Below are 26,321 nucleotides of genomic sequence, written 5' to 3' on the forward strand. Positions count from 1 at the left end.
CCTTTTCATAAAGGAGGAAACTGAGGCTCTTATGATGTAAATTAGTGGCAGGGCCCATACTTCATGGCCACAGTTCCTTCTCTTCAGAACTCAAGTTATTTTCACTATATCATTTTGCTTCCCAGCATAGCACATGACTCACCTGAGTATTCAGCTAATGTTTGTTGAATTAAGACATCTGATGGTTGGGTTAGTGAGGGAATGTTTCCAGAAAACGATAACCTAGAGATGGTCCTTAATCATCTTATTAATTATTGTTATTATTTACTGAGCATTTATTATGCACCAGGTACTGTGATAAGCATTTTATATACATTATCCTACTTCTTAAAAAATAAACTATAAGGCAATTATTAATTCTATTATATACAATGAAATTTACAGAGGGTGAATGATTATCGTGAGGTTGGTAGTGGACCCAGGATTCCAAATTGCAGCTTTTTGTCTCCAAAGCACAGACTCGTTGCATTCTCTTATGTTGGGTTGATCTGCTAACAGGGCAATGAGTAGTTACTTCCTTTTTTCCCATTGTTACCGCTCATTTCTTCCCAGACAACGAGATTTATAGCTATGGATTTCAAGTCACAGGAAATAAGATTTTAAAAGTTAGTTACCAGTTACCATGCCAATATAAACATTATCCTCTCACCCACTCCATCATTATCACATTAGAATAAGCAACAGCAATAATAGCAGCAAAGACCAAAAATACTACATTAACAAAATTAGACATGTTGCTGTCATGTGTGCTGGAGGAAATGGAAAAAGGACTAATTCTAGTTCCCAGGCCTTCCCTGCCCCCTCTCTCTTCCCCCATGCTTACACTTAGTCTTCTGTCCTTCCTAATTCATGAATAGGTTCATTCAAAGTCATGAAATAATCAATATTTTGGCTGATGTGTCAAGTTCTTAGCATTTATGGATTTTAGAGATTTCTTTGAAGGCCTCTGTTTTTGGATGATGAGCTTGGTTTAAAACATCTCTCTCTGGACTCCAATATTTTCCTGCAATGATAAAATTTGCGTCCAATTATGCAATTCAAAGACAATAGTCCCCATTCAGGCTAGTGTTCCAGGTTACTGTCTTAACAAACTGCTCTCTCACGTGTGTGTTCTTGACAGTTGACTCCAGGGTAACTAACTGAAAGAGAAGATAACATGGAGGGTCTCTGTGTTCCACCTCAGGACTCTGGGTACTTTCTCACAGTATCTTGTTCACCCGACAACCCAGGGAAGTGAGCAGGTGTTTTTCCTTTTGTCAGACTGACAAAAACAGAGAGGGGGAAAAAAAGTAATTTGCCTCTGGCCACACAGCTCTAAGTGGCTGAGCTGGAATTTGAACCCAGGCGGGTATAACTCTGAAGACTCTATCTTTTTTTCCTTATCCAATAATATTGTGGGTGCAGAAGTCACTGGGTTCACCTATTGGGATTTGCTGGACTGCTCTTAACTTAGAAAGCAGAAGATCAACTTCCAAGCTCCTTCTCTGCCTTTTTACTCTATTTGTTGTGTCTCATTAATGTCTTGCAAGTGAAAGGGTGTCTCTGGACTGCTTGGAGCTCTCAGTGCCAATGTTGTGTCTGTTAATGACCTTCCCCTCAAACCCACCAGGGCAGCTACCTGACGTAATGAGCAGTTCACCCTAATCAGATGGCTGGCTAATGGGGAATTGAGGATCATAAGACTGGTGATTTCATTTTAAGGGAAATTCATATAACAAGAGTCTTTTTCTTTTTTTTTCCCCAAAAATAAAGAAAGTAAGTCTCATTAAAATAAGTAGAAGCATGGCATAATCTTAATGGAGATTGAATTTCAGGCACTAGCTTGTTTAAAAGCAGGGATGGAGAGGGCTTTTGCTTCCTCACTTTTTCCTGGTGGTACCTGTGAGATCTGGGGCTGGCAGTGTAGCAAGGGTGGGAGTAGAGTTGAAGGACAGAGAGGGGGAGGGAGAGGGAGGAAGAGAGAGAGAGAGAGAATGTTATAGTCTACATTCAGAAAATGGGCTTTTTATAGATAAGCAACTCTTTCCTTTTGATCTACCCTACTCTAAAAAAAGAAATTGGTGAGTAATCCAATGAGCCTTGACCACGAAGAACAAATCAAAACCAACGTTTATGCCCATAGGGTTTGACAACATATTCTGAGATATAACATGAGTTGAAATAGAAGATAGACAGTCATAGTACCATGCTTCTCAAAGTTATCAGCAGAAACAGCATCACCTGGGAACTTGGTAGAAATATAAATTCTCTAGGGCCCATCCAAGACCTACTGAATCAGAAACTGGAGATGAGGTCCAAAAACTGTTTTAAATGCCCCCCAGGTGATTCTGATACCCACTGAAGGTTGAGATGGATGACTTAGTGAGTGTGTGGCCTTGGAGTCAGCGAGACCTTGGATTCTGGCCTCTCTGCCTACTGTTTCTCTGATATTGGACTTCAGTTTCCTTATCTGCTAAATATTGGTAATACCCACCTTGAAGTAGTGTTGTGATTTATTACTACATTGCTCTGCGCTCTTGGCTTTGAAGATTTGGAAACTATTTTTCACTTCCAAAAGGGTCACGTTGGGCCAAAACCAGCCATTCCTAACTGCCTTTGCAAACTCTTAATATTGCTGTTGTTAAACACAGCTGACTGAACATACGTTTACATCTAATCACTCCTGAAACCCCACTAAACCAACAACAAAGGAAAGGTTTTTTTAGGGCACAAATCCATAAGGACAAAGAGGATGAGAGGAGAGTAACAAAAATTTGAAAGCCGGAAAGCAATGATTGACTTGGCCGACTCAAGAAAGCTGAACCCTGAGGTGACGGGGGAAATCTAAAAAATAATTTGATTTACAGCAGAACCCCCAAAAGACTGAGGCATTAGTGGCAATAAGTGCCTTTAGGACTGAAAGTGAAGGAGAGCTAAGGAAAGGAGGGCTGCTTGAAAATTTGTCTAAGAAGCATTTAGCCCCCCAGATGTCCTTCTTTTTTGATGAAGCTGGGTCAACTCCCCTCCTCCACCCACTCAGAAGCCTGGTTTGTTCTCAAGAGAGAGTCACCGTGGGGGACACCGTGCACAATGGAAGGCAGAGGTACCATATGAACACAGGATTAGGGGGAGAGTTTGTACGTGGAATGTTGAGACCTTCAACCTCCCTACTTAACTGCTGAATGCTGCTAACATTTTCCAGACAGCAGATTGAGAGGGTTTTCTCGGGGGACTCTGAGAAGTCCAAAGGGACACTCCTAAAGTTGATGACACCATGAGTTCTTCAACACAAACCCCAGCCAGGTCCCCCTACAGTGAATTCTCACAGTTAACAGTCTCCATTCGTACATACAAAGCTTTTAATCAGTTTTCTAGGGCCCCACTTTTTTTTTTTTTTTTTTTTTTTTTTGTGTAGCCAGGATTCCAACCCATAGTCTGGCTTCCTTTTCTGTGTTTGTGTGAGGAAGATTGGCCCTGAGCTAACATCTGTTATCAATCTTTCTTTTTTTTCTTTCCAAAGCCCCAGTTGTACGTCATTAGTGGTAGGTCATTCTAGTTCTTCTACGTGGGATGCCACCACAGCATGACTTGATGAGCAGTGTGTAGGTCCACACTCAGGATCTGAACCAGCAAACCCCAGGCCACCAAAGTGGAGTGTGCAAACTTAGTCACTTGGCCACAGGGCCGGCCCTTAGGGCCCCACTCTTAAATATGAGCAGATATCTAAGGATTACCACATATTTCTAATATGAAAGGCAGACAAATATAAATAAATTAGGAAACAAAGACCAAGCAGGGAGAAGAAAACTTAAAAATATATCTATCATTGATATCCTAAGAAAATAAGAGAAGATACTACGTTAATGAAACAGAGCAGAGTGCTATTAAAAAGAAACAATTAGAGGACAAAAAAACTCATGGGAATCAGAGATATGAGAGTAAATGAAAATTAAATAAAGGGATAGAAGACAAAAGTTGAAGAAATCTCCCATAAAGTGATAGAAAACAGGAGAGAAAATAAGAAAATTAGATTAATCCATGAGTCCAACACCTAAATAGGAGATTTTGGAAAAGAGAATAGAAAATGAAAGAAAAGAAACCATCAAAGAAATAACCCAATAACTGTGTGAGGTGATGTATGTTAACTAAACTTATTGTGGTAATCATTTCTCAATAGATACATATGTCAAGTCATCATGTTATACACCTTAAACTAATACAAGGTTATATGTCAATTATATCGCAATAAAACTAGAACAAAAAAATGGACCAAGAGAATCTTTTATCAACATGCCTTTGAAAACCTACTCCATTTTGAATTATTTTGTTTTCCCCTGATTTATCTCTTTCATCAGGAGTTATTCCCTCTATGTATTCATTCAGCCCATGCTTTTTTAGTCTTTTCTTTTCTGCATTTGGCATAAAAAGGGGGAAAAAAGATGTCAGAGAGTCAGTGTGGCTCTACCCATGTCAATTCATCTTCCATGACCAGCTGTCCCCATCATTGCCAAATGAAGTTGTCAGATGATGAGAAGGGCTGACAAAAGAATAATGGCATGTTGCTGGGGACTAAGAATACAGGAATGAGCATAGGTTTGAGGGTAGAGTGTTCTTTAAATTCTGTTTTAATATATTATCAGGAATTCTGCATAGAACAAAGTCAGTTTGGATAGACTTATAAATGACAACAGAAGACAATGATTTTTTAATTATTGCACAATGGAAAAAGATTCATATTAACTCTTTCTTTATCTCTAAGCTTTGATACATTTGCAAAAGTGGCAACTTATTATTATTTTTACATCCTTCTTGAGTTTATGAGTAAATTATGTTCTGCAAAATTGTTTATTAGAACTTGTGCCTTTTCCAATAGAAGTAATTTTATGAACAGTGACCAACTTCCTAGAGAAGCCCACAAGTCCGTTTGACCCACTGATTAGTAAAAGTCTGCTGGTGAGGTTCTAATAGCTCTGCAGAAGCTGGTCACCCAGAATGCCAGAGATGCCCTGCTCACCCAGGGTCGGGCTCTCCTCCTCTTCACTTCCCTTCAGTAGCAGGCAGATTAGGTGCCCCTCCAGCTTCTGGTACCTAGAGTAGATGTCCCAAAGAGACAGAGATGGGAGAAGGGAGAGGAGTGTGGCTGATGGCTCTAGAGACTGGTGTGCTAAGGAGAATGGGGAGCTGGGGAACCAGTTAAATGTAGCAGAGAATAGCCAAGGGCTTAGGATGTGTGACCTGCTAAGCTTCGTATTTCCAACTCACTCCTTGACCATTTCTTTTCTGTCCCACCAAAGGTCCTAGGGGTTGAGCTATCTACTTCCTTTTCCATTGCCCTTAGTTTGTAAATTCTGACTAGGATTTCCCCCCATCTTGGGTTCATAGAACAGTCTCTCAATTTCCCTTTGCCCTTGCCTTTTGAGAAAGTGTGAAGGATTTTATTTCAAGCGAACATAGAAAGCTGACTAGGTACGAAAAGTGTCTATTATATTTATTCTTCCCTCACCCCATCCCACAACTATTATCACCACCCTGCTCATCTGCTCTTTCTCTCCTCTCCTTTTCCTTATCCTTTGATCTGCTGGAGGTAAGTTTGAAAAAAAAATGAAAGAAAGAAAAGAAAAAGAATTAACCAGAGAAAATTTCCATGAAATGAAGGGCATACATTTCTGGATTGAAAGGGCTTATTGAAAGCCTAGCACAATGGATGAAAACTGAGCATACTTAATTATGAATTTTCAGAGCATCGTGGAAAAAGTTTCTAGAGAGAAAAAACTGGTTCAATATGAAGGATGAGGGATCTGAATGCTTTTGACTTCTCAACATCAAGAGAAGAAAATGGAGAAATATTTCTAAAATTCTGAGAAAAATCATTTCTACTCTATACTCTTACAGCCAGCTAAGCTATTGAGTATAAAAGTGAGCATTTTAGATCTCAAAAATTTTGCTCCCATGTACCTTTTCTCAGAAAGCTATTAGAAATGTCTTCTACTGACAAAAAGGAGTAAAACAGAAATTGTAGGGAAGATGATGGTGTAGGAGGACTCTCATCTCCTCCCATGGACGTAACAAATTTACAGCTACCCTTGAAACAGTTACCCCTGAGAGAGAACTGGAAACTGGATAAAAAGAATCTCCACAACAAGGAACAGTGCTGTCTGAGGTGGAAGAAGCAGAAATTCCTTTCCAGAGAGGAAAAAGCCACATTCTAGGCATGGTGCTTCACAGCAGGGAGCAATCTTAAGCCACATAGGGGAGCAGCCCTATCTTCTAACACCTGAAACAATTGTGTACTGCCACACCTGGGGCTGGCCCCACGCAGCTGCACTACTGCGAGAGCTAACAACATCCTTGCAGGCCAGAGACCTACAGCAACTGTAAGCCCCTGAGCCTGGCAACCAGCTATGCTGGGAGCCTATTCACTTAACAGAAAAACTTCAGCAGGAATAGGCTGTTAGACCTTGCAGCCAACTGTGTTGGGGCTCCCCATGCCCGATATAGTGACTGAAGGAACCGTATAGCAACTACACATAGCTGAGCATTACAATGAACCAGCCAGGGGAACAGCCTAGTCTCCCTGGGCACCTGCAGCAAGAGCAAACCTGCCACAACTGAAGGATACACGTAGCCCACACAGGGCCACACAGGGGACACTCCTGGAACATTTGGAGCTAGTGAAGAGGGAGAAGCATACTGTTGAGCCTCATAAGGCATCTCTTACATAAGATCACTCTCAAAGATTGGGAGATGAGGCTGACCTACCTAATACATAGATATAAGCACAGAGAAAGAGGCAAAATGAGGAGGCAAAGGAATATGTTCCAAACAAGGGAACAGGACAAATCCTCAGAAAAAGAACTAAGCAAAACAGATATAAATAATCTATCTGATAAAGAGTACAAACTAATAGTCATAAGGATGGTCACTGATTTTGGGAGAAGAATGGATGAATACAGTTAAAACTTTAACAAAGAATTGAAAAATATAAAAAATAACCAATCAGAACTGAAGAATACAATAACGGAAATGAAAAATTCACTAGAGGGACTCAATAGCAGAGTAGATGATGCAGAAGAACAGATCAGTGAGCTGGACAAAAAACTAGAGGAAATCACCCAAGCTGAACAGAAAAAATAATCAAAAAGAATGAGAAAAATCTAAGGGACCTTTGAAAGAACATCAAGCACACTAGCATCTGTATTATAGGTGTCCCAGAAGGAGAAGAGAGAGACAAAGGGGCAGAGAATCTATTTGAAGAAATAATAGCTAAAAACTTTCCTAACCTAAGGAAGGAAACAGACATCCAGGTACAGGAAGCACAGAGAGCACCAAACAAGATGAACCGAAAGAGGCTCACACCAAGACATATTATAATTAAAATGTCAAGAATTAAAGATAAAGAGAGAATCCAAAAAGTTGCAAGAGAAAGGCAACAAGTTACATACAATGGAAAGCCCAGAAGGCTATTGGCGGACTCCTCAGCAGAAGTCTAGAAGGCAGTGGCATGGTATATTTAAAGTGCTGAAAGGAAAAAAACTACAGCCAAGAATACTCTAATTGGCAAGGTAATCATCAGAATGGAAGGAGAGATAAAGAGTTCCCCAGACAAGCAAAAACTAAAGGAGTTTATCACCAAGAAACTAACCTTACAAGAAATGCTAAAGGGACTTATTTAAGTGGAAAAGAAAGGAACACAAATAAGAATAAGAAAATTATCAAAAAAACAAAACAATAAAATCACTGGTAAAGGCAAATATAAAGTAAAGGTAGCAGATCAACCATCTATAAAGGTCAAAAGACAAAAGTGCTAAAATTATCTATTTCCATGATAAAAGGGTAATGAACACACACTAAAAAGAGGTTAAGTATGATATCAAAACCAGAAAATGTGGGAGAAGAGGAGTAAAAGAGTAGAGCTTTTAGCAAAAAGTCAAACTTAAGAGAGCATCAATTTAATATAGATTGCTATATATGTAGGTTATTATGTATGAACCTCACGGTAATCAAAAATGAGAAATCCATAATAAATATACAAAAAATTAAGAGAAAGGAAGCCAAACATAATATTAAAGAAGGCCATTAAACCACAAGGGAAGAGAGCAAGAGAAGAAGAAAGGAACAGAGAAGAACCACTAAAACACCCAGAAAAAAAGTAACAAAATGGCAATAAGTACATACTTATCAATAGCTACTTTAAATGTCAATGACTAAATGATCCAATCAAAAGACATAAGGTGTCTGTTTGGATAAAAAAAGAAGACCCATATATATGTTGCATACAAAAGACATGCTTCAGACCTAAAGACATACAAACTGAAAGTGAAGGGATGGAAAAAGATACTCCATGAAAATGGCAATGAAAAAAAAGTTGGGGTAGCAATACTTAGACAAAATAGACTTTAAAACAAAAACTATAACAAGAGACAAAGAAGGACACTACGTAATGATCAAGGGAACAATCCAACAAGAGGATATAACACTTGTAAATATTTATGCACCCAACATAAGAGCACCTAAATATATAAAGCAATTAACAGACATAAAAGGAGAAATAGACAGAACACAGTAATAGTAGGAGACTTTAGCACTCCACTTACACTAATGGATAGATCATCCAAACAGAAGATCAATAAGGAAACATTGGCCTTAAATGACACATCAAACCAGATGGGCTTAGTAGATATATACAGAACATTCCATTGAAAAACCACAGAATACACATTCTTTTCAAATACACATGGAACATCCTCCAGGATAGACCACATATTAGGCCACAAAACATGTCTCAATAAATTTAAGAAGATTGAAATAATACCAAGCATCTTTCCTGACCACTATGGTATGAAACTAGAAATCTACTACAGGAAGAAAATTGGAAAAGCCACAAATATGTAGAGATTAAACAAAATGTTACTAAACAACTATTGGGTCAATGGAGAAATCAAAGAGAAACAAAAAAAAAATACCTGCAGACAAATGAAAATGAAAATATGACATGCCAAAATTTATGAGATGCAGCAAAAGCAGTTCTAAGATGGAAGTTTATAGCAATACAGTCTTACCTCAACAGACAAGAAAAACTCAAATAAACAACCTAACAGTGCACCTAAAGGAACTGGAAAAATAATAGCAAACAAAGCCCAAAATCAATAGAAGGAAGGAACTTATAAAAATCAGAGTAGAAGTGAATGAAATAGAGACTAAAAACAATAGAAAAAAATGAATGGAAGTAAGAGCTTGTTCTTTGAAAAGATAAACAAAATTGACAAACATTTAGCTAAACTCACCAAGAAAAAAAGAGAGAAGGCTCAAATAGGATCAGAAATGAAAGAGGAGAAATTACAATGGACATCTCAGAAATAAAAAGATTATAAGAGAATACTATGAAAAGCTATACACCAACAAATTGGATAATCTCGAAGAAATGGATGAATTCTTAGAATCATACAACCTTCCAAAATTGAGTCAAGAAGAAATAGAGAATTGGAATAAACCAATCACCAGTAAGGAGATTGAAAGAGTAATAAAAACCTCCCCCAAAATAAAAGTCCAGGACCAGACAGCTTCCCTGCAAATTCTACCAAACATTCAAAGAAGACTTAATACCTATCCTTCTTAAACTCTTCCAAAAAATTGAAGAAGAGGGGAAGCTTCCTAACTCATTCTATGAAGCCAACATTACTCTGATACCAAAACCAGACAAGAACAACACAAAAAAAGAAAATTATAGGCCAGTATAACTGATGAACATCGATGCAAAAATCCTCAACAAAATACTAGCAAATGGACTACAATAATACATTAAAAAGATCATACACCATGATCAAGTGAGATTTATTCCAGGGATGCAGGGAGGTTCAACATGCACAAATCAATCAACATGAGACATCACATTAACAAAATGAAGAATAAAAATCACAGGATCATCTCAATAGATGCAGAGAAACCGTTTGACAAGATACAGCATCCATTTATGATAAAACTCTGAATAAAATGGGTACAGAAGGAAAATACCTCAACATAATAAAAGCCATATATGACAAACCCACAACTAATATCATCCTCAGTGGAGAAAAACTGAAAGCTATCCGTCTAAATACAGGAACCAGACAAGGATGCCCACTTTTGCCACTCTTATTTAACATAGTATTGGAATTCCTAGCCAGAGCAATCAGGCAAGAAAAAGAAATAAAAAGGATGCAAATTGGAAAGGAAGAAGTGAAACTGTCACTATTTGCAGATGACATGATTTTATATATAGAAAACCCTAAAGAATCCACCAAAAAACTTTTAGAAATAATAAGTGAATACAGTCAAGTTGCAGGATACAAAATCAGCATACAAAAATCAGTTGCCTCTATATACTAACAATGAAGTAGCAGAAAGAGGAATTAAGACTATAATTCCATTTACAATTACAACAAAAAGAATAAAATACCTAGGAATAAATTTAACCAAAGATGTGAAAGACCTGTACACTGCAAACCATAAAACATTGTTGAAAGAAATTGAAGAAGACACAAAAAAGGGGAAAGATATTCCATGCTCTTGGATTGGAAGAATTCACATAGTTAAAATGTCCATACTTCCTAAAGCAATCTACAGATTCAATGCAATCCCTATCAAAGTTCCAATGACATTTTTCACAGAAATAGAACAAAGAATCCTAAAACTTATATGGAACAAAAAAAGACCCGGAATAGCCAAAGGAATCCTGAGGAAAAAAAACAAAGCTGGAGGCATCACACTCCCTGATTTCAAAATATACTACAAAGCTATAGTAACCAAAACAGCATGGTACTGGCACAAAAACAGACACACAGATCATGGAACAGAATCAAGAGCCCAGAAATAAACCCACACATCTACAGACAGCTAATTTTTGACAAAGTAGCCAAGAACATAAAATGGAGAAAGGAAAGTCTCTTTAATAAATGGTGTTGGGAAAACTGGACAGCCATATGCAAAAGAATGAAAGTAGACCATTATCTTACACCACACACAAAAATTAACTAAAATGGATTAAAGACTTGAATGTAAGTCCTGAAACCATGAAACTTCTAGAGGAAAACATAGGCAGTATGCTCTTCATCATCAGTCTTAGCAGCATTATTTTCAAATACCGTGTCTCACTTGGCAAGGGAAACAATAGAAAAAATAAACAAATGGGAATACATCAAACTAAAAAACTTCTGCACAGCAAAGGAAACCATCAACAAAATGAAGACAACATAACAATTGGGAGAAAATATTTGCAAACCATATATGATAAGAGGTTAGTATCCAAAATATATGATGAACTCATACATCTCAACAACAAAAAAACAAAGAATTAAAAAATGGGCAAAAGATCTGAACAGACGTTTTTCCAAAGAAGATATACAGATGGCCAACAGGCACATGAAAAGATGTTCAGCATCACTAATTATTCGGGAAATGCAAATCAAAACTACAATGAGATATCACCTCACACCTGTCAGAATGGCTATAATTAAGAAGACAAGAAATAACAAGTCTTGGAGAGGATATGGAGAAAAGGGAACTCTCACACACTGTCAGTGGGAATTCAAACTGGTACAGCCACTGTGGAAAAGAGTATGGAGATTCCTCAAAAAATTAAGAATAGAACTACCATATGATCCACGTATTCCACTGCTGGGTATTTATCCAAAGAACATGAAAACTCGAATGTGTAAAGACATATGCACCCCTATGTTCATTGTGGCATTATTCATAATATCCAAGACTTGGAAAGAACCCAAGTTCCCATCAAGTGGCGAATGGATAAATAAGATGTGGTCTGTATACACAATGGAATACTACTCAGCCATAAAAAAGATGAAATCTTGCCATTTGTGATAACATGGATGGACCTTGAGGGTATTATGCTAAGTGAAATAAGTCAGAGGGAGAAAGTCAAATACCATATGATCTCACTCATAAATATAAGATAAAAACAATAACGACAAACAAACACATAGAGACAGAGATTAGGCTGGAGATGACAGAGGGGAAGCGGGGAGAAAGGAAGGCAAAAGGAGTAACGGGGCACATGTATATGATGATGGATGGTAATCAGTCTTTGGGTGGTGACCATGATGTAATCTACACAGAAATTGAAATATAATGATGTACACCTGAACTTTATATATGGTAGAAACCAGTGTTACCTCAATAAAAAAAAAACTTTGGGATCATAAAAAAGAAAAAATAAAAGGAGTAAATCAACAGGGCAGACAACGTGAGGTGCAGAAATTGGGAGATCTAACCTGAATAAGTGAAGTGGCTTCTCAAGATGACGGAGCAGAGACCTCCACATGGCTGGTGATGGAACAGTTCAAAGCCAGTAGAGATTTCTTTATGAAAATGAAATGGATAGTCTAACTGATGTGTTTAATATATTAAGAACAAACTTATTTATCTGTGGGAGAGGTTGGAGTCAAATTAGTGATAAGTAAACTAAACCAATGGAAAGTTGAAGACCTAATATTATTAGCTACAGGGAAAAGAAAACATTGCAGAAAAGGAAAAGTAACTATAGATACTACATGGCTTAGCTGTGGATAGCATTCACCTAGTTATAATAATATAATGCAGATAATTATGTAACCAAATGATTACATGACTATATTGGGAGAGTGGAGCAGTGGGAAAAGGTGTGAGAGATGAGTGTGACATTGGAGGTGAGGAGAGAAAAGAGCTAAATTCTCAGAGGTCGAGGGATAATGCCGGTAATTGAAATATCAAGGCATAACGATTTGAGCATGACATTCAAATATGGAGATTAGTAGCAAAGCAATCAGCTAGTACAATTGAAAGTGGGTACTTCTGAAGAACAGGAAATTGGGTGAAAAGAAAGAAGTCTTAGGGGACAAAGGACTTTTTAAATGTCTTGGCCATTTAACTCTTTAAACTGTGTATATGTACCATGTATACAGAAATAAACACTACATTTTTAAAAGAGAAACAGAACCAAAAAGTTTTGCAACTCATCCCCTAAATTCCATATGGCAATTTCTAATTAAGGGCCAGGGAATGCATCTTGTTTTTCTTTGGATGGGACCCAGAGCTCTTTCTATGACACAATATTAACTGTAAACCACTCAGATAAGGAAAGAAACCTCCTCTTATCCAAATCAGCATTTTGCCTTGCGCTTGGGAGAGGCCTCCTGACTTCTTTCCCAAAATGAAGGGACACCACTAATCCACATTTAGAGTCATCCAGAGCATCCTCGGCACTGTGAGGTCCAGTCATGGAAGTGACATTACAGTCTCCCTCTCTTCCTCCCCACGTCACACTCAAATATCTATTCAAGTGATAGCTGGACTTAGATATCTTCTCTCTCAGTGAGGTTGTGTGTATTTTAGGACATATGCTTTATATATAGGTATCAATAAAGAAAATGTGTACATAAAAACATATAACTCAACCATGTAAAACTAAAGAAGGGGCACTGAGAGCAGGATTATCCATTTTTAATAATAATAATATTTCATAATAGTGATAATAATTGAATAAGGCTCTCCTGAGGACCCTTAACCTTCTAGAATACCTCAGAAGCAGGTGGGACAGGAGCAGCCCTGGACCATAAATGACAGGCACTGCATCACTGCCTTAGCTGTCTGATCAGCACACCAGTGTCTCAGACCTGTGCCTGGTTCTCAGGTCATGGACAAGAGAGCCATTCTTACTGTATTGATTTGGTGTTACTATTTCCTTTTTTGTTTTGTTTTGTTTTGTTTTGGTGGGAAGATTGGCCCTGAACTAACATCTGTGCTAATTCTCCTCTATTTTGTATGTGGGACACTGCCACAGCATGGCTTGATGAGTGGTATGTAGGTCTGTGCCAGGGATTTGAACCAGCCATCCCAAGGCTGCTGAAGTGGAGTGCACAAACTTAACCACTATGGCACCAGGCCAGCCCCCAGTGGTACTATTTCTTTAAGCTCAAGATTAAATTAATTTTCTGACAGCCTTCTGAGAAAGGCACCTCTACTCTTCACGTATGACCTCTGGTTCGCTGTGGACCAGAAAACAGAGCTGAGGCAGGACTGCTATGCAGGCTTGTTGAGTTAGGGTCAGACTCACTGGGAACTGGGCAGCCAGCCCAGACTCTGGGAGGTTGGTTCTGAGCATGTTCAGTGACTTTGCTGGGATGGAGGAAGTAGGAGCTTTGACCCTGTGATATATGAGGTTATTTATGAGCTTAGAAGAGCTGGTGTCTGCATTATTCAGGCTTTTGACTACTTCTGCTTTTCATCTGACTGCTCTGTTCAGATTGACAGCACTCCCTGGTACATTTCTGGAGCCAGCAGCAAGCGCTCCCATCCTCATTCAAAATTCTCTTCAGGTGGATTTGTGTCCTCAGTTTTTCAGGCAGCCATGTCCAGCACTAGCACTGCTGGACAGATTCAGGTGAAGATTTCCTTCCCTTACTTCTAGATCCATGCCTTTCTCTCTTATTTTTTCCCCTCCCTTATAGTCTGTCACCTAACCCTGAGTAAGATTATTAGAAAGAAATTATTGTGGCATATCTATCCAATAGGATAGTATTCATCAATAAAAAAGAATGACCTATTGATACACACAAGAATTCATCTCAAGGCGTCTTGCTAATTGGAAAAAGCCAATCTCAAAAGGTCACATACTGTATGATTCCATTTATATAATGTTCTTGAAATGACATAATTATAAAAAAAGGAGAAGAGATTAGTGGTCGCTAGGGGGAATGTGAGTAGAAAGGAGTAGTGCAGGGTAATCTCTGTGGTGATGGACCAGTTCTGTATTTTGAATGTGGTGCTGGTTACATGAATCTACACGTGTGACAAAATGACACAGAATTACACGCATCCTTGAAGCAGTGTAAATCTTCTGGTTTTGATAGTGTGCTCTGCTTATGCAACATGAAACCACTGGGTGGAAACTGGGGGAAAGGTACATACATGGACTCTCTCTCTACTATCTTTACAGCTCCCTGTGACTTATGGTTAATTCGAAATAAAACATTTTTTTTCTTAAAAAGAAGAATGCACTATTTTTACATTTAATAACATCGTTGGATCTCAAAGTAATTATGCTGAATGAAAGAAGCCAGTCAAAAGAGTACAAAAGAGAAATATGGATAAATTGGACTACATCAAAACTAAAAACTTTCAGGTTGCAAATGATACCACATAGAGAGTGAAAAGATGGGGCCAGCGTGGTGGTGTAGTGGTTAAGTTCCCATGCTACGGTTCTGTGGCCTGGGGTTTGCAGGTTCGGATCCCGAGCGTGGACCTAGCACAGCTCATCAGGCCATGCTGTGGCAGCATCCCACATAAAATAGAGGAAGATTGGCACAGATGTTAGCTCAGCGACAATCCTCCTCAAACAAAAAGAGGGAGATTGGCCACAGATATTAGCTCAGGGCCAATCTTCCTCACGCACACAAAAAAAGAAACTGAAAAGACAACCCATAAAATGAGAGAAAGTATTTGCAAATCATATAACTGATAAAAGATTTGTATCCAGAACATATAAAGAATACATAATTCAATAATAAAAGGGCAAACAACCCAACTGAAAAATGGGCAAAATATTTGAGTGGATGTTTCTCCAAAGAAGATACCTGAATGGCCAATAAGCACATGAAAAGATGCTCCACATCATTAGCCATCAGGGAAATACAAATCAAAACCACAATGAGGTAGCAGTTCACACTCTCTAGGATGGCGCTAATCAACAAGACAGATAGAAACAAGTACTGATAAGCATATGGAGACCTTTGGAGCCCAATACATCATTGATGGGAATGCAAAATGGTGCAGTTACTGTGGAAAACAGTTTGGCCGTTCCTCAAATGTTAAACATAGTCATCATATGACCCAGTAGCTCCACTCCTAGGTATATATCCAAGAGAATTGAAAACATGTTCTTACAAAAACTTGTTCATGAGTGTTCATAACAGCATTATTCATAATAGCCAAAAACTGAAAATGACTCAAAGGCCCACAAACTGATGACTGGATAAATGAAATGTGGCATATCCATACGATGGTATATTCTTCAACAATAAAAAGGAATGAAGTGTTGATACATGCTACACCGTGGATGAACCTTGAAAACATTGTGCTAAATGAAAGAAGCCCACATATTGTATGATTTAACTTATGTGGAATGTCCAGGATAGGCACATCTATAGAGACAAGAAGTAGATTAATGGCTGCCCAGGGCTGGGGGATGCAGAGGGTAGGGGAGAAGGGCAATGACGAATAATGGGTATGGGGTTTCTCTTGGGGGGCATGAAAACATTCTAAACTTAGACTGTAGTGATGGTTGCACAGCTCTATAAATATGCTAAAAGCCATTGAATTGTATACTTTAAATGGATGTATTTTGTGGTATATGAATTATATCTTAATAAAGATGTTTAAAAAGAGAGTATACTGTATGATTCCATTTATATAAAATTCTTGAAAATGCAAGCTAACCTTTGGTGATAGAAAACATCAGCAGTTGCTTGGGGAGTGGAAGATGGGGAGCGGGGAGGGGTGGGAAGAAGGGATTATCAAAGGACATGAGTAAACTTTTGGGAGTGATGAGATGTTCACTATCTTGACTGTGGTGGTGATTTTATGGGTGTTTACATATGTCAAAACTTATCAAAATTGTATACTTTAAACATATGCAGTTTATTATATATCAATAATCCAAATTTTTAAAAAAGTTTTTTTCAAAAAGCTAGAGCAAAAACATGTGAAATTTACTAATTTCACAAATATTTGTTGAGTACTGGTATAGTGTTAGATACTGGGGTTACAAGGAAAAGAGGGAAAAGGAAAAGATGGGTCCAGCTCTAGGCCATTCAAACCCTGTTAGGGCGCAGGCAAAGAAAGAGGCATATGCTTGTAAACTGGTACATATAACATGAGCTCTGTAGAAATATGCCTGGGGAGTCCTGGTCACTCTCATGGGGACAGATGGAGGGGAAGAGTGTTGGGATGGTTTCCAGGAAGTGGTGGCACTTGAGCTCAGCATTCAAGAGCAACTGGGAGCTGTGATTACATATTCGAGCTCTGTCCTTCGGCTGCACTGTTAGCTGCATGAGGGCCAGGACTGAGTTTTCATTCACCATCCTTCCTCAGCAGGTAGGGGAGTGCTTGGCACATAGCAAGGCTTGATGATGATCACTTGCTGACAGGTTTGGATTTGGGCTGGTATGAAACACATAGGAACATGTTTGACTGGTGGCCTCAGGCATGGTGCAAACTTTTTGTGACAAGAAGTATAAAGTGAAGAAGTCCAACTGCCCCCACCCCTCTCCCTCCACTGCCATCTGTCTCCTAGCTCTGGCCCCAGCCCTGTCAGCTCCCATCTACCCCAGCCCTGTCCTAGTGGCCTGGGGTTAAGAGGCTTTCTCTTTGGGTCCACTCCCTGAGGCTCTGGGGTCAGGTTCTCCTGAGGAGGGTCAGGACAGTCTGCACTTGGGGGGACAGCTCTGGCCATTGACCTGCTCTGGGCAAGTTGGGCATTCTTGGGTCTGGCCCAGGGACCACTCATGTCTTGTTTCTTCTCCTCCTCCTGCCTCTAGCCCTTCTGTATGCCACAATCTTCGGGAATGTGACGACCATTTTCCAACAAATGTACGCCAACACCAACAGGTACCATGAGATGCTCAACAGCGTTAGAGACTTCCTGAAGCTCTACCAGGTCCCAAAGGGGCTGAGCGAGCGAGTCATGGATTACATCGTGTCCACCTGGTCCATGTCCAGAGGCATCGACACAGAGAAGGTAAGGAGGGCGACAAGCTCAGGTAAACTGCTTGTCTCTCGGCTTTCCCAGCGAGACCTGAGGCTCTCGTAGGACAGTGATTCTCAATCCTGGCCATCCATCAGAATTCACCTGGGTAGCTTTGGGTTCCCAGGTCCTACCTCCAGAAGTTTTGATTGCTTCCACATCAGCCTTGCTCAAGAACCAGCAATTAAGAGCCTTCATTTAAGATATTGGAAAGGCAGGTGTGTCTCCTGGAGAAGACAGGGACTGGAAGTTGATCCGTCTAGGGCAGAATTTCCCACACTTGTATGATGATAAGACTCAGGGCCAGCCGGGGTGAGGTGATCGGTATTACTGGTCTTCCTTTCACCTCAGGGTCCAAGATGGCACAGCACTGCTACTGATCTTGTCTTTATTCACACTTCGATATTTTGTTCATCATGGATTTTTTGCATGAATTTTAATTTTTAAAAATATTGCATTAAGCTATGATTTATCTTGATTACTGCGTTTTTAGCATCCCCTTCAATTTTGTGCCCAAGGCTCTTGCCTCACTCTGGGCTTGGCCCTGATAAGAATCCCATGGTGTGATCCTTAAAAACATTCCCAGGGGCTGACCCAGTGTCACAGCGTTTAAGTTTGCACGTTCCACTTCTCGGCGGCCTGGGGTTCACCGGTTCATATCCTGGGTGTGGACACGGCACTGCTTGGCACGTCATGCTGTGCTAGGCGTCCCACATAGAAAGTAGAGGAAGATGGGCACGGATGTTAGCTCAGGGCCAGTCTCCCTCAGCGAAGAGAGGAGGATTGGCTGCAGTTAGCTCAGGGCTAATCTTCCTCAAAAAAAAAAAAACCATTCCCAGCGTCCATCCCAGATCTAAAGAATCAGGATTTGGGGGTAGGGTATGAGGGAACTGGAAATCTGCATTTTTGGCAATGCCCGGGTGACCCTATTCATCACACAAGTCTGGGAAATACCCTTCAAGGGCTTGTGCCTTAATCATCAGTTGACTTGAGCAGAGCATGGGTCAGACACATCTCTAGCCATCAGTCTTCCCACCTGTAAAATGGAAATGGCAATAAATCCCTATCATTCCCTAAGAGTTTCATTATTGTAGATGCATCTCGGCAAACTGAAGAAAATTTCGCGGTACTGGAAGGAATAAAGGAAAGATACAGTGGACTTCCTATTTCTATTATTCATTTATGAATTATCTCCTTTGTATATTTTCTATAAGCAAAAATGTAACATCAGATTTTAAGGGATTGCTAAGTTTTTCTCTGCTTCTCAGACTTTTGAACCGCCCTTCTTTTATTGCTAACCTGTAAGTACTGATTCCTTTCATTGTTAGAATGAGGAAAAGAGAAAGACAACACTATGGCAGAAATACCTTATGACAAAGTCAAAGCCAAATTCAACTGGCTTTGGACCAGCTCTCCATGTTCCTAGTCTTTCTCCATTAGAATCGTCAGTTGAGAGTTGATAGTTTAAAAGGAAAACTTGAACTAAATTTAACTGATCACAACTTAAAAGGAAGGATACTTTGGTTTTGTTGAATATCTGCCATAGTAACAACAATAACATAAAATGACACCACCCCAGCACCAGCTCCCATTCCTTGAATGTGCGCTGAGAACAAATATTTACTGCACTCCTGCACGCGCCTGGCCCTGCATTCATGCTTCATTTAGGCTCCACAACAACTCCGGGAGGGAGCTGCTATTATTTCTACGGAAGGTATGAAGTTACAGAGGCTCAATTAATTAACTGCCCCTGGTCACGGAGTTAAGAATGGCAAAGTCAGGATTTGAATGCAGTTTTGTCTGAGTCCAAAGCTTGTGCTTTTCCTACTATTACTTTTTTTTTTTTAGTACATTTAAAACATGTACTGGAGGGAAAGACAAGTCCAGATGGAGTTGCCCTCATTTCTCAGATGGGCAGGGCATGGAGCGGGCGGAACTTAGTCCTTGGCTTTGCCAACCACCTGCCCTGACTGTGCCTGTTGTTTCTGCTCTGCTTTCTCAACAAGGCGCGTAGGTTCTGTGGGTGCCTGGCAGCTGATGGAGCAGAAAGGAACTTTGATCTCCCAGCCCTGGGGCTCCTTTTCCCAGGGTCCCGGATGCCTTTGTAAATCTGGTTGTGGGAAAAAAGCCCTTCCTGCCCTCACGGCAGAGCTGGACTGGGCAGCTACCCTGGGAGACAGCATTGTCAGCATTTGCGCTCCCTTCCCCTCCTGCCGTCTCACTTTCCTGGAGGGCTTTGGGATTAGCCCCAGGCCTTGATACGGATTGAAAAGGGTATACTGTGGCAACTCATGGCAGAGCTCAGCCTAGCCTGGGGTGGCTGTTCTTCCTGGCAGGGGCTTGTGGCCAGCAACTGCTCGGGTAAGAACCAGTCCATGATCCCATGCCTCTCCCGGCTTCCTGTCCCCTCCATTCTAGATCAGAATGGTCAGTGATGACCAGAGGGCTAAGGTGCATGTGTGAGGCAGGAGGGTGGTAGTTCTGGCAACTCCAGTTTTACCAGTAATGAGGTGACGACCTTGAGTACATCACTTGTCCCTCTGAGGCTCTGTTTCCGTGTCTGTAACACATGGAAACTAGATGACTTTTAAGACTAAGGCCGACCTCTAAGGCTGTCTTGGCTTTGACCTGGACTTCAAAGCCTCCTTCTGGCCTGCTATGATAACGGCATCAGAAATGAGAGCTCACATGCGTTGAGCAATGGGGTGTGCTGGGCATTGTACCAGGGAGTTCCCACACAGCATCTGTGGAAGAATTCTATACTCAGGTTCAAAACTGAAGACTTGGGGAAAGAACCTAAGTGTTGCTTCAAATTCCCACAGCTAGTAAATGTTGAAGCTGGGAATTGAATCCACATCTGCCTGATCCTCAAGCCTGTTCTCCCAACCACGCTTCTGTCCTGCCCAGCCTGGGGAGCCTCCATGAGCCTCCATGATGTCATCTCCCTGTGGCCTTCAAGGCCTCAAGTACCAGCAAGGATGGTCTCTCCTCAAACCAAGCAGAAGGGAAGGTGGCCCAGGAAGGCTACAGGGTCTTGAACTGACACCCTCCCTCATAGAGAGGAGTTCAGGACCCCCTACCCTGCCCAGTGTGGAACCAACAGAAGAATGATCTGAGATGCCTGATGGCCATGAAAGTCTGTAATTTCTCCACTCCAGGTTCCCTCTCCTCCTCACGTGTGCTTTCCAGTGTCTCTGGGATCAGTGCCCATGAATAAAACATTGTCTCCAGGCCAAGGCCTCGTTCACTAGCAGCCTCTCTGCCAGCAAAGCCCAGTCCAGGGGAAGCCAGGTATTTAAAGATAAACTCACCTGGAGACTAAATCTTGGTTTCAAACCGCTGGGCACAGTTTTGACATGACTTGCAAGGGTTCCCCTCTCCTTGGTTTTCTGCTTGGGGAGAAGAGGACCCAAATTAAATCTGTGTTTCTACAGGAGTCTTGTTTCCAGTGAGCCTTAGGGAGGGAAGTACTTAGCAAGCACTCTGCCTAAGCATTGGCAGTCTCAGTTTTCCTCTGCATTGGTCAGTCCTCCATCCCCACTTCTAGAAAACATGCTCAGTTCCTTGGCATCCTGCAACCTCAGAGCAAAAATTCAGAGACACAGAGGGAGGGGACCAGGGTTCACCGAGTCCTTTACTGGGGCCAGGCACTGTCCCAGGGGAAATGTACTGGCAGATGTAATTTCACTTAATCCTTACAAACCAGGGTTAGCAGTGTGCATTTTACAGGACAAACTGAAGTGTAGAGCAGTTAAGTCACTTGGAGGGGATGGAGCTGGAATTTCAACTGTTCGACCTCCTCTTTCCACGGCCACACCTCAATGCAGAGCACAGGGGGCACCTGAGAGGGTGGGATAGGAGCAAAGCTGGCATGGGCAAGGTGAGCTCTGAGCCAGGCTGAAGGACTTCCGAATTCCAGGGTGAGCTCCAGGCACAGAAGCAAATGGCCTGTGCGAAGGCAGAGAAGCAGGAGTGGGGACGTCGCCAGCACCTCAAGGAAATGTCTTCAGGGATACGTTTGATTTTATGCCTCCAGCTTTGTTCACAGGCTACCATGGGAGAAAGGGTTATGTTAGGAGCACTCCTGATTTCTCTGGAAAAGTCCACTTGAAGGTGTCCTGTTGTGTTACTCAGTGCTTGCCACTTAAGGGGTCATGCAATGGTTTCTTGCTAAAATTTAGACCAGAGAAATACTTCTCCCCCTAGAAAAGGCTAAGGAATTTTTATTTCTTTGGAAGATGAGACCCGCATGGCCTCTTATGGTTCTGATTTTGCCCTGAGTTCCTAGATGCTGGGAGTCAAATTACAAGCCCATTTGTTCTGGGCGGCCGCATAATCTAGGCAGTGGTTCGTATGTCAACTAGGCTCTGGAGTCACACTGCCTAGTTTGGGAACCCAGCTCTGCCATTTCCTGGCTGTGCAACTTTGGGCAAGTTATTTCTCTTCCCTGTGCCTCAGTTTTCTCGTCTGTAAAATGGTACAATAATTGCGCTTATGTCCTAGGGTTTAGGTGAGGCTTAAATTAGCTAATGCGTGTAACGTTGAAAATGTAAAACTCACAGTTCTCCTTGACTTTCCCTCTCCTTCTTTCCTTTTTCATTATTCTCCTTAGCACTTATTGCTAAATTTTACCCGTTTTGCTTATTATTTGTCTCCTCCCGCTAGATGGTAGGTTACACGAGGTGGAGATTTTTGTCCATTTTGTTCACTGCTGCATCTTCAGAGCCTAGAATGATTCCTGGCATCTAATAAAGTGCTCGATAGGTAAATATGAAATCAATGAATGAATGACTCTAAAGTACTTAGCGATGCCTGGTGCATAATATGTGATCAGTAGGTATTACTTTATATCTCTCTTTAAATCACACCCATATTCAGTCCATCAGCAGATCATGGCAGCTCTATCTTCAAAATATATCCTGAATTTGGTCCCTTCTCACCTGCTCAGCTACCAGCATCCCAGTCTGAGTCCCCTCTCACCTGGGCACCTGCAGGAGTGACCTAATTTGGTTCCTTGGTTCCCCTCCCGCATCGTATGATCAGGGCGCTCGAACCCTGCTCTGTAGCTGCGATGATCCTTTTAGAATACAGGTCAGGTCTTGTCACTCCCCTGCTTGAAATCCTTCAATGTGTCCCCAACACACTCAGAATAAAATGCAAGTCTTCTCCTAACCTAAAAGTCTCTACCCGCTTTCCTGCTTGGCGTTCTCCCGAAACCTCGTCTCTTAACCCTTTCTCCTCATTCCCGTTGGCTATTGCTCAGGTTGCCTCACAACTTTGGCTGTTCTGCTGGAATGTCCTTCTTTTACATGGCGCCCTCTGGCCCATTATGCAGCTGTCAGTTTAATTGTCACCTCCTGCGAGAGGCCTTCCTTGACCACCTATCTGAAGAGTCCCACATACTCCCAGCCCCTAGATTGTTGGGCCCCTGTCCTAAGCATTTACACAGATTTTTGTGGTCACTACCTGTCTCTCCCACAAGAAAGTAAGCCCCATGAGGACAAGGACTGTGGCTGTCTTTTTTTTTTTTTTTTTTTTGAGGAAGATTAGCCCTGAGCTAATGTCTGCTACCAATCCTCCTTTTTTTGCTGAGAAAGACTGGCCCTGAGCTAACATTCATGCCCATCTTCCTCAACTTTATACGTGGGATGCGTGCCACAGCATGGCTTGCCAAGCGGTGCCATGTCTGTACCCAGGATCCGAATCGACAAACCCTGGGCCGCCGAAGCGGAAGCTGAGAATTTAACCACTGCACCACTGGGCCGACCCTGACTGTGGCTGTCTTGTCCACCACCGCCTTGAAGAGTACAATCCAGCCTAGTGGGGTGTTGGGGGTGCCGAGGGGCTATGGGCTGGAGGCCAAAGGGAGGGCCCTGACACTGTTTCTTCCTGTGCCCGGCCAGGTCCTGCAGATCTGCCCCAAGGACATGAGAGCCGACATCTGCGTGCACCTGAACCGCAAGGTGTTCAAGGAGCACCCAGCTTTCCGACTGGCCAGCGACGGCTGCCTGCGCGCGCTAGCCATGGAGTTCCAGACGGTGCACTGCGCCCCGGGGGACCTCATCTACCATGCAGGGGAGAGTGTGGACAGCCTCTGCTTTGTGGTCTCCGGCTCCCTGGAGGTGATCCAGGATGACGAGGTGGTGGCCATCCTGGGTAAGTGTTGCCTTTGCTGGACGGAATACATTCTGGTGCCCCGGGGTTGGCTTAGCTACTGGGCAGCTCTACACCAGAAACTGCTCCACAGGGCATCCACCCTTCTGTCCATCAAACAAATATTTGAATGCCTGTTTTGTATCAGTCATTGTTTGAGGCACTTGGGGTGTTTCAATGACAAAATTGGGCTTTGTCCTTAAAGGGTTCCCAATCTAGTGGGGTAGATAAACAAATAAGCAGCTATTACAGTGAAAGGGGCATCTGACTTAGAAAGGCATCTAAGCCTTCAAGTGTGGGAGAAGGCTTCCTGGAAGAAATGACACCTAAGCTGAAACCTGAAGATTGAGAATGAGTTAGCATGAGAAGGGAAGGGACCGAGCATGTGTGAAATCCTTACAGAGAGAGAGAGAAAGAGAGAGCATGATTCATTTGGAGAACTGCAAGTACTTTGGTGTGGCTGGGGCGCACAGAACAAGAAGAGACATGCTGAGGGATGAGGCTGCGGAGGGAGCTTAGCACTGCGCAGATCATGGCAGGTTCTGGAAGCCCTGTTAAGGGACTTGGATTTTATTTTGGGAGCCAATGAAGGGTTTAAAGCAGGAGAGAGGCATGATCAGATTTGTACTTTAGGAAGATGACTGTAGTTGCAGCTTGGAAAGTGGACTGAAGGAGGAAGGCTGGAGCAGGGAGGTGAGGTTAGAGACAGGTTATCTAGTTGACGATACCTTGAAATAATACTTGTGGTGGGCAGATGGAGAGAAGCAAATGGATTTGACATATTTAAGTAGAATCAGGGGCTGGGCTGGTGGCATAGTGGTTAAGTTCACGTGCTCCACTTCTGGAGCCTGGGGTTCACGGGTTCAGATCCCAGGTACAGACCTACACACTGCTCATCAAGCCATGCATCCCGCATACAAAACAGACGAAGACTGGCACAGATGTTAGCTCAGGACCAATCTTCTTCACCAAAAAAAAAAGGAAGTAGTAGAATCAAAAGAACCCAATGACTGATCTGCTGTAGGGGGAGAGAGAAGAGTCAATGATGACTGCAGGGTTTCTTTTTTTTTTTTTTTTTTAAAGATTTTATTTTTTCCTTTTTCTCCCCAAAGCCCCCCAGTACATAGTTGTGTATTCTTCATTGTGGGTTCTTCTAGTTGTGGCACGTGGGACGCCGCCTCAGCGTGGTCTGATGAGCAGTGCCATGTCCGCGCCCAGGATTCGAACCAACGAAACACTGGGCCGCCTGCAGCGGAGCGCGCGAACTTAACCACTCGGCCACGGGGCCAGCCCCAACTGCAGGGTTTCTTATTTGGATAACAGGGAAGCTGGTGTGCCATACACTATAATAGGGAACATGAGAGGAGGAGCAGGAGCATGGGGGAACATACGGTATTTGGCATGTTAAGCATCAGTAACCTTTGAGAGATTCATCTGATTGCTTGAGGTAGCTACAGGTCAGTCCTTTACTGGGGGCAAGTCTACCTCTGAGGGAGCAAGCCATCAGAATAGTGCCCAACATTTATGGAGATCTTACATTTATGTAAGGCGTTTAACATACAGATTCTCATTTAATACTTACAGTCACCCTATGAAGTGATTGGATTGTCTCGCTTTTGTAGATAAGACAATGCAAGCTCAGAGAGGTTAGAGAACTTTCCCAAGGCGTCACAGCTGCTGAGGTCCATGGAGCCAGCATCCTGGAGTCCTTCTGACTCCAAAACCTCTGCTGTGATCCATTTTGCAATACTACAATCCTAACGATAATATGTGTTGTTTGCTGGCCCATTAAGTTGCCAGGCACTGCTAGACATTGCGTTTTATCTTTTACATATGATTTCTTAGGAAACTGAGGCCAGGAGAGATTAAGTTACACTGAAGTTAGAATTGAGATTCAAACTAAGTATCTAGATGTCTATAGTATTAAAAACAAAAAAGCCCAGACTTCGTTCCCGCTTGACCTTGGAGTGCATGATACCCATCCCTCCTCTTGCGCCAATGGCCCCAGCCAACCTGCCCTCTTGATTACATTCTGCTCAAGTGAACCCAAGGCAGATGTACATTCCTTCAGTGTGTGCTGGCAGATGGTCAGACGGAGACTGGGCTAAACCTTGGGTCGGGGTTGGAGGCTGAGACTGTTTGCTAAAAGAAGTGTTCTGGCTTCTTGGTATCCACTGAACTTCGCAGACAGGGTTGTTCTATTCCTTGCCCTCCTCACGCACAGAGACATGAGATTTGACTGCAGAAGGAACAGAATACACGAAGGGTAAAGTGGTTACTTTAGCACAACTGTAGGGATCAAACATTTATCTCTGCTGTTGATACTCATCAGTGTCCTTGATCAAGAGGACTTTTAGTTGGTAATAGCAATCAGGGTGTTTGCCTGGCTGAGAAGAAGAGTAACTAGTGACTAGTG

General features: G+C 41.9%; 1 protein-coding gene across 4 annotated transcripts in view; it reads left to right on the plus strand.

Moving 5' to 3' along the window:
* KCNH1 (potassium voltage-gated channel subfamily H member 1) overlaps positions 1–26,321 on the plus strand; it is a 372,158-nt gene that overhangs the window by 239,994 nt on the left and 105,843 nt on the right. For all 4 annotated transcript variants that reach the window (XM_014739610.3, XM_070266741.1, XM_023640768.2 and 1 more), the window contains exons 8-9: positions 17,547–17,746; positions 23,656–23,908. In XM_014739610.3, the coding sequence (XP_014595096.2) occupies positions 17,547–17,746; positions 23,656–23,908 (453 nt within the window). The remainder of the gene's footprint in view (positions 1–17,546; positions 17,747–23,655; positions 23,909–26,321) is intronic.

This window comes from Equus caballus, chromosome 5 (assembly GCF_041296265.1).
Source record: "Equus caballus isolate H_3958 breed thoroughbred chromosome 5, TB-T2T, whole genome shotgun sequence".
NCBI lineage: Eukaryota > Metazoa > Chordata > Mammalia > Perissodactyla > Equidae > Equus > Equus caballus.